Source organism: Cetorhinus maximus, chromosome 21, assembly GCF_964194155.1.
Source record: "Cetorhinus maximus chromosome 21, sCetMax3.hap1.1, whole genome shotgun sequence".
Lineage (NCBI taxonomy): Eukaryota > Metazoa > Chordata > Chondrichthyes > Lamniformes > Cetorhinidae > Cetorhinus > Cetorhinus maximus.
Window position 1 is genome coordinate 72,551,219 of NC_135899.1, and position 13,554 is coordinate 72,564,772.

Genomic DNA, 13,554 nt, shown 5'->3' on the forward strand with positions numbered 1-13,554 from the left:
TCTCCTCTGCACCACCTCCAGTGCAATCACATCCTTCTTATAATGTGGCGACCAGAACTGCACACAGTACTCCAGCTGTGGCCTAAGGTTCTATACAACTCCAACATAAGCTCCCTACTTTTCTAATCTATGCCTCGATTGATAAAGGCAAGTGTCCCATATGCCTTTTTCACCACAACCACTAACATGCCCCTCTGCCTTCAGAGATCTATGGACACACACACCGAGGTCCCTTTGTTCCTCAGAACTTCCTAGTGTCATGCCGTTCATTGAATACTTCCTTGTCAAATTACTCCTTCCAAAGTGTATCACCTCAGACTTTTCAGGGTTAAATTCCATCTGCCACTTATCTGCCCATTTGACCATCCCGTCTATATCTTCCTGTAGCCCAAGACACTCAACCTCACTGTTAACCACTCAGCCAATCTTTGTGTCATCCGCAAACTTACTAATCCTAACCCCGACATAGCCATCTATGTCGTTTATGTAAATGATGATTGATAGGGGACCGAGCACAGATCCCTCTGGTACGCCACTGGACACTGACTTCCAGTCACTAAAGCATCCTTCTGTCATCACACTCTGCCACCTACAACTAAGCCAATCTTGAATCCACCTTATCAAATTACCCTGTATTCCATGTGCCTTTGCCTTCTTTATAAGTCTCCCATGTGGGACCTTGTCAAAGGCTTTGCTGAAATCCATATAAACTACAACAACTGCACTACCCTCATCTACACACCTGGTCGCCTCCTCAAAAACTTCAATCAAATTTGTTAGGCATGACCTCCCTCTGACAAAGCCATGCCGACTATCCCTGATCAAACCTTGCCTCTCCAAGTGGAGATAGATACTCTCCTTCAGAATTTTCTCCAATACTTTCCTTACCACTGACGTGAGACTCACTGGCCTGTAGTCCCCTGGCTTATCTCTACAATCCTTCTTATATAGCAGAACCACATTAGCTGTTCTCCAGTCCTCTGGCACCTCCCCCGTGGCCAGAGAGGAATTAAAAATTCAGGTCAGAGCCCCTGCGATCTCCTCCCTTGCCTCCCTCAGCAGTCTGGGACACAAATCATCCGGATCTGGACATTTGTCCACTTTTAAGCCTGCCAACACCTCCAACACCTTGTCACTCCCTGTATCAATTTGCTTAAGAACCTCACAGTCTCTCTCCCCGAGTTCGATACCTTCATCCCCATTCTCTTGGGTGAAGACAGATGTGAAGTATTCACTCAACACTCTAGCAATGTCCTCTGGCTCCACCCATAGATTGCCCCCTTGGTCCCTTATGGGCCCTACTCTTTCCCTGGTTATCCTCTTCCCGTTGATATACTTACAGAATATCTTGGGATTTTCCCTACTTTTACCAGCCAGAGCTTTCTCATATCCCCTCTTTGCTCTCCTAATTGCTTTCTTAAGCTCCACTCTGCACTTTCTGTACTCCACTAATGTCTTTGCTGATTTGCTCCCCTTGTACCTGCTAAAAGCCTCTCTTTTCCTTCTCATCGTATCCTGAATATCTCTGATCATCCATGGTTCTCTGGGCTTGTTACTCCTTCCTATCACCCTAGAGGGAACATGTTGAGTCTGTACCCTCCCCATTTCCTTTTTGAACACCCCCCACTGTTCCTCTGTAGATTTCCCCACAAGTAACTGTTCCCAGTCTACCTTGGCCAGATCCTGCCTTATTTTACTAAAATCCACTCTCCCCCAATCCAAAACATTTTTTTGCAACTTGTTGATTTCCTTGTCCATAACAAACTTAAACTACCATGTTGTGGTCGCTATCGCTAAAATGCTCCCTCACCACCTCCTCAGCCACCTGTTCGGCTTCATTCCCCAGAATTAGGTCCAGCACTGCGCCGTCCCTTGTTGGACCCTCTACATATTGACCTAAAAGGTTCTCCTGTACACATTTCAAGAATTCCACTCCATCCCCAAGCCCTTAACACTATGTCTATCCCAATTAATGTTGGGAAAGTTGAAATCACCTAATATAATTACCCTATTGTTATTGTTTTTACACATCTACACAAATTGTGCACATATTTGCTCCTCAATTTCCCGCTGACTATCTGGGGGTTTATAATAAACACCTAACAATGTGGCTGCCCCTTTTTTATTCCTAAACTCTACCCACAAAGCTTCATTTGATGCCCCCTCCAAGATATCATCTCTCCTTACTGCAGTAACTGACTCCTTAACTAATAATGCAATGCCTCCTCCTCCTTTACCCCCTCCTCTGTCTCGCCTGAAGATTCTATATCCCGGAATGTTGAGCTGCCAATCCTGTTCTTCCCTCAACCACGTCTCAGTGATGGCTACTATATCACAATTCCACGTGTCAATCCTCACCCTTAACTCATCTGTTTTACCTGTAATACTCCTGGCAATAAGGTAGAGGCCATCCAGCCTTGCCTTACTCCCTTGAAACTTAATGCGGCTGTACTCCCTCTGACTTGATTGTTTTACTGTATTATGATGTGTCCCTATTCTACTAACATTCTGTGTCCCCTCCCCCTGCCGAATTAGTTTAAACTTCTCCCAACAGCACTAGCAAACACGCTCGCAAGGTTGTTAGTCCCACTCTGGTTCAGATGTAGACCATCCCGCTTGTACAGGTCCCACCTTCCCCTGAAACGGTCCCAGTGATCCTGGAATCTAAAACCCTCCCTCCTGCACCAACTCTTAAGCCATGTATTCATCTGCACTATTCTCCTATTCCTGAGCTCACTAACACGTGGCACTGGGAGTAATCCAGAGATGACAACCTAAGAGGTCTTGCTTTTTAGTCTACTGCCTAACTCCCTGAATTCTTGATGCAAGACCTCATCCCTCTTTGTACCTATGTCATTGGTACCAACATGTACCATGACCTCTGCCTTATCACCGTTCCCCTTCAGGATGCCCTGCAGCCGTTCAGTGACATCCCGGACCCTGGCACCAGGGAGCCAACATACCATCCTGGAGTCACTTTGACGGCCACAGTAGTGCCTATCTGTTCCCCTGACTATAGAATCCCCCATTGCTATTGCTCTTCCTCCCTTCCTTCCCTCCTGTACAGACAGGCTGCTTGTGGTGCCAGAAGCTTGGCTCTGTCTGCACTCCCTGGAGGAACCAGCGCCCTCATCAGCCTCCAAAATGGAATACCGATTTGCGAGCAGGACCCCAGGGGACTCCTGAACTACCTGCCTGTTTCTCTTGGACCGCCTAGTGGTCACCCATTCCCTTGTTCCTCAAGATTTGATGTAAATAAATCCAATAGCATTCCTCAACTGTAAGCAAAATCTACCCCAATGGGAAACTAATTTCACATACTCGGTAGCTACAAGCATTTACAAAATCTAACATAACCATCTTTGAAGATCACTACTGGTGAGAATGCTCAAGCAAATTATTTCTCCATACTTCCTATTATTTTAAGTTTCTTGTTAGTGAAAATAAGGACGGGAACAGACCAATCTTTAAAACAAACTTAAAGTTGTTTTGTACTGACCTAGTCCTTTCCTGTGATCAGTGCATTACTCACCTTTCCTATAAAAAGAGCCTTTGGCAGTATCGAACAGCCCCATTGTTTCATGGTAGTTTGTTTCAGGGTTTTCCTTCATATACTTAAAAGTGCAATGTTCCAAAATTGACTCCAAGGTTTCTCCATCCAGCTTTTTATTCAGAAAAGATGCAATTTTTTCTATCACACTCCTGAGATCCTTTAACAATTTAAAATTATTGTAGTTACTCAATTATAAATCCAAGGTGTAATTCCTTTCAGACACAAATTAACCTTAGCATTTTGCTACTATCAAAGTGTAAGTAGTGATATCCTTGTGCTATCTATATGTAACACAAATGAGATACGTGGATTCCATTTACTTGAAGATCTCTGGTGGGTTAAACACTACACAAGTCGAGCAATCTCTCGACACACGCTGTTGTCTAGGGTACTGAAGTGCAGAGAGAGACTGTGGCTCCTGGTCACATGATGATATCCAGAAACCTAGCTCATTTGCATGTTGAGCTTCTTACAGGGACATCACTTTCAAAGCGATATTACAACTGTGTACACATCCACCAACAAACTTAGCAACACAATTTTGAATATCATTAAATTGTCTGCATTCTGCCTCAATTATTAAGTCAAAACATTTTCAACATAGTCGCTAGCAATTAAGCAGCAATTAAAAGCCATTGTGTCAGCTGTGGCTTAGTGGCATTCTCAGCTGAGTCAGGCATTTGTGGGTTCAAGCCCCACTCCAGTCTTTCACAATCTAGGCTGAAACTTCAGTGCAGTTCTGAGGGAGAGATGCACTTTTGGAAGTGCTGCCATTGGATGAGCTGTTACACCGAGACCTTGTACCTCTCTTAGGATGACGTAAAAGATCCATCTAACTATTTCAAGAAGAGTGTGGGAATTCTCCTGGTTCTCCCCATGTTGGCAAGTTAAACACAAAATGACGTTTCTCCATCAGTCTGCATAGTCCCCCGCTGTCCACTCTGAAAGTGGGATTCAGGTTAGTTAGAAACTGGCCTCAGTTTAGCTGAAACGTAGCTAATAAAGCTTTTTTTACCAGTCAGCTGAGGCTGAGGTCTTGATTTTGTTGACTTGACTTCTTCTCATTATAGTTATGGCCATGTTTAACCATAGAAGCATAGAAGATTAAAGCAAAGAAGGGATGTGACCCATCTTGTTTATACTGGCTCCTTGCTGGTGCCATTCAAAGCTAAAACCACTGCCCCACACTCTCCCCATAGGCCAGGACTGTGTTTGGTCAACGGGGGTCTTACCCGCCGATATGGAGCTCCTGTTATTTCTGTGGGTGATGTCCAAATTAAGTTGCCACCGTTGGAACTTCCCCACAATTGAGGTCACTGACAAAAGATATCCCGCCCGTCGAGAGGTGCTGGAAAGTCAGAGGCTGGCAGCTCCTTGTGCTGCCTGCACCAGAGGGAAAGGTGGCTACTGGCAGCAGTGTACCCACCAGAGGTCCAGGATCATTGTGGAATCTCAGGCCAAAGGCAAAATGGGGATTGCTGTGGAGGGATTGTGGTGGAGCAGAAAGGGGAGGATCAGAGGCAAGGGCATTTCCCATTGCCATTTCCCATTTCCCAATGCCAGATCTCTTGGTCAGGCACAGATAATGAGTGACCACCCTCCCCACCACCCCGGAGGCCACTGGCAAAGCCAACAGTGTTTGCTGGATCGCCTTCCGAGGGCGCAGGAAAGCCATGCAGTCTCCATTTAATCCCTGAGTCACCACTAATTGTGGTGGGTTCGGGAATTATGCGTTTCAATTGGCTTATTAATGAGCCTAATTGATATCCCACTGCTGGCGGTAGGAAATCCCATATCAGCCCCGTCCACCCTCTGACTTAATCAGGGAAGGTTTTGTCACCGCTGGGAGACTGACGCAGGGCCTCTCCCACAATTAAGTGAGCCCAGTCACTATTGTTCCCTTGTCGATCAGCTGTATTAAATACGTTCCATAGTCTTGTAACTTCCTCTGCTTCAAGTATTTATCCAATTTTCTCTTAAGTTGCAATGGTCTCCTGTAGCAAATTTTTCACTGCTCCAAAATCCCCATGTGCAAAGAAAATCCTCTTAATTTCATTGTGATGATTTTAAGTTCAAACACTGATTACCCAACCAGAGGAAATATCCTTTATCTATTCACTCTATGAGAAACTCTTCAGAATTTTATTAACCTCGACTCATTCTCTTCTTGCCCTTCTCTGCTCCATTGTGAATATTCCCAATGTTTAGAATCTCTCCCCCATTTATACTTTCCCATACTTGGCATCACCCTGGTGAATCTACAACGTATGACTTTAATGTCCTTTCTATAATGGAGAGTCCAAAGCTGTTACAGCACTCTAGCTGGAGTCGAACCAATGTTTTGTATAAATTTATCATGACTTCTCCATGCTCCTATATATAAATCCAAAATTCTACTGGTCTTTCTACAGTAAATTAAAGTGTCATCTCCCATCAGATTGCCTCATCAGCCAGGGGGGATGAAATGATGACATAAGATTGATTGCACATCCAGGATTAAGAACTGTCCCACTGTTGCTGAACATGAGGAAGGGGTTAAATGGTTGGAACATACCAAGATGCTGCATATTTATTAAGGGAAGGCAATGGCATGGTGGTAATCCAGAAATCCGGGGTAAAGTTCTGGGGACCCAGGTTCAAATCCCACCACGGCAGATGGTGGAATTTGATTGCAATAAAAATCTGGAATTAAAGTCTAATGATGACCATGAAGGCATTGTCGATTGTTGTAAAAACCCATCCAGCTCACAAATGTCCTTTAAGGAAGGAACGGAAACCTGCCGTCCTCATTGAGTCTAGCCTATGTGTGACTCCACATCCACAGGAATGTGATTGACTCTTAAATACCCTCTGATGACCATGTGCCTCCCCCTGTCCCCCCTCCCTCAGCTGATGAATCAGTATTCCTCCATGTTGAACACCACTTGGAGGAAGCACTGAGGGTGGCAAGGGCACAGAATGCTTCAATGTCCATCACCAAAAGTGGCTCGGTAGCACCACCACAGACCGAGCTGGCCGAGTCCTAAAGGACATAGCTGCTAGACTGGGTCGGTGGCATGTGGTGAGGGAATCAGCAAGAAGGAAAACCATACTTGATCTTATCCTCACCAACCTGCCTGTTGTAGATGCATTTGTCCATGACAGTATTGGCAGGAGTGACCACCATAAAGTCCTTGTGGAGACAATGTACCATCCTCACATTGAGCATACCCTCCATTGTGTGGCGCTACTTCGTACCATCGTGCTAAATGGGATGGATTTTGAACAGATTGAACTCAAGACTGGGCATCCATGAGGCGCTGTGGGCCATCAGCAGCAGCAGAATTGTACTCAACCACAATCTGTAACCTCATGGCCCGGCATAGCCCCCACTCTACCATTACTATCAAGCCAGGGGATCAACCCTGGTTCAATGAAGAGTGCAAGAGAGCATGCCAGGAGCAGCACCAGGCATTCCTAAAAATGAGGTCTCAACCTGGTGAAGTTATAACACAGGACTACTTGCATGCCAAACAGCATAAGCAGCAAGTAATAGACAGAGCTAAGCGATTCCACAACCAACGAATCAGATCTAAGCTTGGCAGTCCTGCCACATCCAGTCGTGAATGATGGTGCACAATTAAATAACTCACTTGAGGAGGAGGCCCTATAAATATCTCCATCCTCAATGGTGGAGGAGTCCAGCACATCAGTGCAAAAGAGAAAGCTGAGGCATTCGTAACAATCCTCAGCTAGAAGTGCCGAGTGGACGATCCATCTTGGTGCATTCCGGAGGTCCCCAGCATCACAGATGCCAGTTTTCAGCCAATTCGATTCACTCCACATGATATTAAGAAATGGCTGAAGGCACTGGACACTGCAAAGGCTATGGGCCCTGACAATATTCCTGAAGATAAAAAGAGAAAATACTGGAAAAGCTCAGCAGGTCTGACAGCATCTGTGGAGAGAGAAACAGAATGTCCAGATAGTGTGTGATCACAGGACACAGATTCTGCAAGTCTGTGCAAGGTACCCTGGCAGTTCCCATGACACTTATATCGTAGCCAAGTGCCAAGGCTATTCAGTGATCCAGCCCGACTGGATGGATGACTGCTGGGTGACAAGGGCTATCCGCTGAAAAAGTGGCTTATGACATCTCTCTACCACCCAAGAACAGAGACAGAGCAGCGTTATAATAGAAGTCATGCCTCCATAAAGGCGGTGACAGAGAGGGCCATAGGTCTTCTGAAGGTGTGCTTCTAATGCTTGGACTGTGCAGGGGGAGCACTACAATACTCCCCAGAGCGAATGTCACTGATAGTGGTTGCATGCTGCACTCTCCACAATCTGGCACTGGCAAGGGGGAACCCACGAGGAAGAGTGTCTTGAGGCAGCTCCACAGATCACAGATGAAGAATCCAGTAGTGAGTCAGAAGAGGAGATGCTGGTATCTGCTCTGGTGCCTGGTTCAGAGAGCGGGTGCGACACAGCTGCAGCTGAAGCCCGGTGATCCTCTGGTGTGAGGGGTAGCTCTTTGGGGTCCTGAGAATGAGTGCTTGCATGGCGAATCTAAGGGAGAACAACCATATCATTAGTTCAAGTCATCACACTGTCACTGTGCATGCCAGGCACCCTGGTGAGACAATGGAGATCTGCATCACCCATCATCTTTCAATGGTCAATAGGGACTCCAGGTTTGAGGCTCCCATTAATTAAGAGACTACACAAGAATGTTTGTACCATCTGAAACTCTCACCCGTGCACTGCACACTTACCTTCGTCTGACACCCCAGCTACTCCACAACCAGCTGGCCAAGGTGTGTGGCGCATCTTGCTTAAACTTTGTAAGGATTAGGTTTGGGGGACCTCTGCCTGTCCATGACCTCTCAATGTTGTTATGGCTCATCTTCTCCTGAAAGGACAGAGGAATGTTGACTAGTCCACTCTCTACCCTGCAGCCTGGCCAACCCCACCTGAGGACCACCTTGCAGGGCACATCTGAGTCGTGGCCCTCGAACCGCAAGGCACTCAGTCCAAGCATCCAGGGCTCACCCCCTTGGCCAGCTCCGGTGTCATTAACAGTTGCACTCAGGCTCTAACACACCTGAGCTCCATGGAGGGGGGCAGCCAGCCTTTAACATTTCACCACACTGATCCATGCCAACACGGTACTCATCCTTCCCGAGCGCAGCAGGTCGATGAACCTTTTGCGGCACTGCACCTACGTGCACCGCACAATGTCATGGCTGCTGACCTGGGCTGCCACCTCCTCCCAAGCTTTTTTTGTCAGGTGCGGTGACCTCCTCCTTCCATCTCTGGGGACAAGGATGTCCCTCCTGGCAGCCACCTCCTCCTGGAGGACCACAAGGCACTTGTCTGAAAACTGCGGGGCCGAGTGCCCACCCGACCTTCGTCTCCGGCAGCAGTTGATGCCATAGCTTTGGTCTTCAGCATGTGGAAGATATGTTCTTCCCTGGCATACTTCAAGGAACTGCCTGCGCTGTTTTCAAACCACCCACCTGGCCACCGTTGGACCCGGCGCCCAACAGGCCCCTGACCCGCCCGGCCCTTCCCAACCATTGGGAAGATGCGTGTCATGCTGGGTGGGCCTTAATTGGATAGCCAGCACAAAACCGTGATCGTGGGCGGGGGCTTGTTTCCCGACTGGTCCTGGGCCCGCCCAGCCAAGGTAAAATTCAGGCCATGGTTTACTTTTTCCAAAATGGAGGCCAACCTAGCTCTCCCAATCACATACTTAAAGGTCAGAATTTTATGTTGCGTGGGCGGATGTATGCCCGATCCGACCGGGCGTAAAATTGTGCGAGATTATGTCGGGCAAGCATCCCGGTGTCATTGCGCATTCGCACGATATTTCGCTCGGTGGGCACGCGCAAAAGTTGGAAGTGCGCCCACCGACAATTAAGCGGGCAATTAGGCCCATTAATGGCGCAATTGTCTGCTATTTTTCGTGGCCCATCCACTCTTATGGTTGGCAGACGGGCAAATCAGCCAGGCGGCTTTTACATTTTTCATTAAAGCAAATCCAAGGGTGGGATGAAATCTCCATTAGGAAATAAAATAAAAAGAAATATCTGGGGACAGCATTTTTATGAAGTATGCTTTCAGGTGCTTGATTGTGATGCATGGACAAATTTTGCAGCTTTTTAGTGCTTTATTTTATTATTTGCAGGTTTGCAGCTCCCTGAGGTAGTCGTCAGCCTTCAGTGAGCTCTCCCGTAGCGCTCGTCCGTGGTGATGTCATCACCAGCCCTCTTCCCGTCCCCACCCTGGCAGCACTGAGCTTTTCAGAGTGCACTTCACACTGACTGGCCATTAATTGGCGGTCGGGGGCTCGTTGATCGCGCGCACCCAATGAGGGAAAAATTCAGGCCGAAGTTTTGGTTCGAAGAACCAAGGTAAATATCGTTATAATTCATATAAACCACTAGACACAGAAGATTTAATATTCTGCCTGATTTGTAATAGTTTCAGGTCCACATAATTCATGATTTATTCAAGCATCTTTAGTTATAGATAAATATCACTTACTTTCTTCATATCCTCAAATGTCACAAACAAGATGTTGAGTTCATCTTTATGGCTGTACCAGTCTCTGATATGGTGAAACCACGATCCATAAAACACTTAAAAGACAAGTATGATGAGTAAACAGTGCTACAGAGAGCCTTTACTGCACAGAAGCAAATTTCGACATTTGCTTCAATCCATAACCACTTCAAATGTTGATTTACCTATTCCTTTAAGTTGTAAGCATACATGTACAAAAAACAAAATGGCTCTTTGTTTGTGCATGTGTCATTTTTCCTAAACCGCATATTAATATGCGGCACCCAGAGTACATTTGATTTAGATTGTGCCCTACAGCACACCACAAAGACACTGCAAATTTCCATGACTTTTGAAATTTAGGATTCAAGCTATACATGTGTGCATTGAAGGGCGAGTGCCACACCACAGCACTGATGAAGCAGTACCGTACCTTGATATGACACTCACAGCTCAGCTACTGTCACTGTGCATAGCCTGAAGAGTCGCATAGAATTGGGATCTGCACATGGTGAACCACAGGGCAAGAGTGGGGAGCAATGAGGCCAGAGGCAAAAGAATAGCTTGTATGCCAACTCACCAGGTGGCAAAGTCACAGATGCTTTCTGCTACAGGGGACTCAGGTGAGACTTTGATGAGGCGATGTGCAGGAGAAGGCTGATGAACATGAACATTGTGATGCATGATGCATTGCCATGTTTGCCAGACAGTATCTTGTTATTGTCAAGGAGCATAGATCAGTCCAGCTACAATGCGACACAAGACATCGTTCAGAGCTTGGTATCCAGTCTTTTCACCATGGAGGCTAACCCTGTGATAGCTCTTGCAGACCCACCCGTGACACAGCGTCTGGTGGCTGACATCAGCTTTCGTTGCAGCACAAATGGAAGCCATCAGTGGAAGCTCTGATGGAGGTCATAGGATCTATGCTTGCTGCCATTTAAGCTCAGAATGCTGCCATTATGGCTGCTGATCTCATTGTTCAAAGGGGTGTGCAAGCTCCAACAGCATTGTAGCAATCGATCCTCCAACAGATTACTAGCTTTGCTGAGGCAATAACCCAAGGGAGTGACAGTAATGCATGGAGCATGAACCTGCTAGGCTCTCTCAGGATGACGGTAATATTGTTCCTATCACTGTTCCTTTTTTTATTTGTTCATGGGATTTGAGTATCACAGAGAGGGGCAGCATTTATTGCCCATCCCTAATTGCCGTTGAGGAGGTGGTGGTGAGCTGCCTTCTTGAACCACTGCACTCCATGTGGCGTAGGTACACCCACAGTGCTATTACTGGGGGAGTTCCAGTAGTGGACAAGTTCTGGGAACCAGGAGATCAGTTACTCACTGCAGAATACCCAGCGTTTGACCTGCTTTTGTAGCCACAGTATTTATATGGCTGGTCTAGTTAAATTTACGGTCTGTGGTGATACGATGTTGATGCTAGGGAATTCAGTGATGGTAATACCATTGCCAGTACTTCAGTGTTGTCTGTCATCAGTCAATCCAGATTGCTGTTACCCATGCAAGGTGCTGCAATCCGAAGTTGTACCCTCAAGGTCCAGAACTACTCGAGGCTGTCTGCAAAGTTGTCTGCAGTCTTTCCAACTGAAAGTCAGCTGTCTCCCACCATTCATGCTTCATTCAGGCACTGGAGGGGCACTGTGTAGGAGCACCAGAACAGGCAAGGGAACCTGCAGGCCAAGCACTAAGAGAATGCATATGGGTGAAGAGTTCATTTTTGCTTGTATAATTGGATATGTAGTTTGATAAGGATGTAATGAACAGCTGCAGCCCATATGGTGTTGGTACACCCACAGTGCTGTTGGGGAGGGAGTTCCAGGATTTTGACCAAGTGACAGTGAAGGAAGGGTAATATATTTCCAGGCCATGATTGTGAGTGGCTTGGAGGGGAACTTCCAGGTGGTGGTGTTCCCATGTGTCTGCTGCCCTTGTCCTTCTACATGGTAGTGGTCGTGGGTTTGGAAGGTGCTACTAAGGAGCCTTGGTGAGTTCTTGCAGTGCATCTTGCAGATGGTACACACTGCGGCCACGGTGCGTCGGTGGAGGGAGTGCCAATCAAGTGGGCTGCTTTGTCCTGGATGGCATTAAGCTTCTTGAGAGTTCATCACATTCCTGACTTGTGCCTTGTCGATGGTGGACACGTTTTGGGGAGTCAGGAGGTGAGTTACCCGCTGCAGGATTCCTAGCCTCTGAACTCCTCTTGTAGCCACAGTATTTATATGGCTAGTCTAGTTCAGTTTCTGGTCAATGTTAACCCCCAGGACATTGTTATTGGGGGGTTCAATGATGGTAATGCTATTGAATGTCAAGGGGCTATGGTTAGATTCTTTCTTGTTGGGGATGGTCTTATATTATAGTCCGAGATGGAAGGAGCGCGCAGTTAATTCTAGCCCTACGTCTCCACAGGTCGTAACAATAGTTTAAATGTTAAATTCAGCCACAAAATTGGCCAATTGTTTATCTTTGATACTGTTATTCCCAGCATAAGAAAACTCTAACCACACTTCTTTCAGTAAACACAAAATGATATTGATTTATGACAAAACTCAGTACTTTTTAAAAACCATTTAATAGACTGGTTAACATACCAGTTGTTGTTTAGAACTGTAACGATTTTCCCGATTTTAAAGAAAGATATTTGAACCCCCAATACTCACACACAATCACAAAACAGGACAAAACAAACAGCCCTCTGCAGAGGGAGGTGATGGCGTAGTGGAAATTTTGCTGGACAAGTAAACCAGAGACCCTGGGTAATGATCTGGGATCCAGGTTCAAATCCCACCACAGGAATTAAAAGTCTAACAGTGAAACTTTGTAAAAACCCATCTGGTTCACGAATGCCCTTCAGGGAAGGAAATCTGCTGTCCTTCCCTGGTCTTGCCTACATATGACTCAAGACCTGCAGCAATGTGGTTGACTCTTAAGTGCCTAGCCAGTGAATAAGAGAAAACAAAGAGGCTGGAGTATGGGAACATTTCTTTAAAAGGGATAAATTCGAAGAGATCTCAACGCTGTCAATCTAACAGAATTCTGGTCAAAATAGATCTGGAAGTTCTTTCAGACAGATCTTTTGGTGAAACTGCCCTTAATTATTCTTACTTATCACAATTTTGCGAACTCTCAAAATAAAACAGATGATTTATCCTGATGAAGCGTTTCTGAGGAAGGTTTAACTCAAAGGTGGGGCAGAGAGGGGGAAAGTGAATCTTTTTCTTGCAGCCTGCTTCTAAGGCACCCCACACTCACTCTGGCTGAGAGTTTTAAAGACTAAGATATTCAAAGAATACTTCTCTTTAGCCAGGTATTTTTAACCAATCAGCAAGAGTCTTTAACCTGATGCAGCAGTTCTTTGTTAACTTAGATATACAGAGTATCTCTTCCCTCTCCAGGTGTTCTCCGCTGGACATCTACCTTGACGTGTGATTTCTTGAA

At 46.2% G+C, this 13,554-nt stretch overlaps 1 protein-coding gene across 1 annotated transcript in view; it reads right to left on the reverse strand.

Moving 5' to 3' along the window:
- LOC144695992 (amine sulfotransferase-like) overlaps positions 1 to 13,554 on the reverse strand; it is a 49,064-nt gene that overhangs the window by 2,209 nt on the left and 33,301 nt on the right. Inside the window, exons 5-6 of the mRNA XM_078567147.1 lie at positions 10,082 to 10,176; positions 3,533 to 3,710 (exon numbers count right to left, since the gene is read on the reverse strand). Of these exons, the coding sequence (XP_078423273.1) occupies positions 3,533 to 3,710; positions 10,082 to 10,176 (273 nt within the window). The remainder of the gene's footprint in view (positions 1 to 3,532; positions 3,711 to 10,081; positions 10,177 to 13,554) is intronic.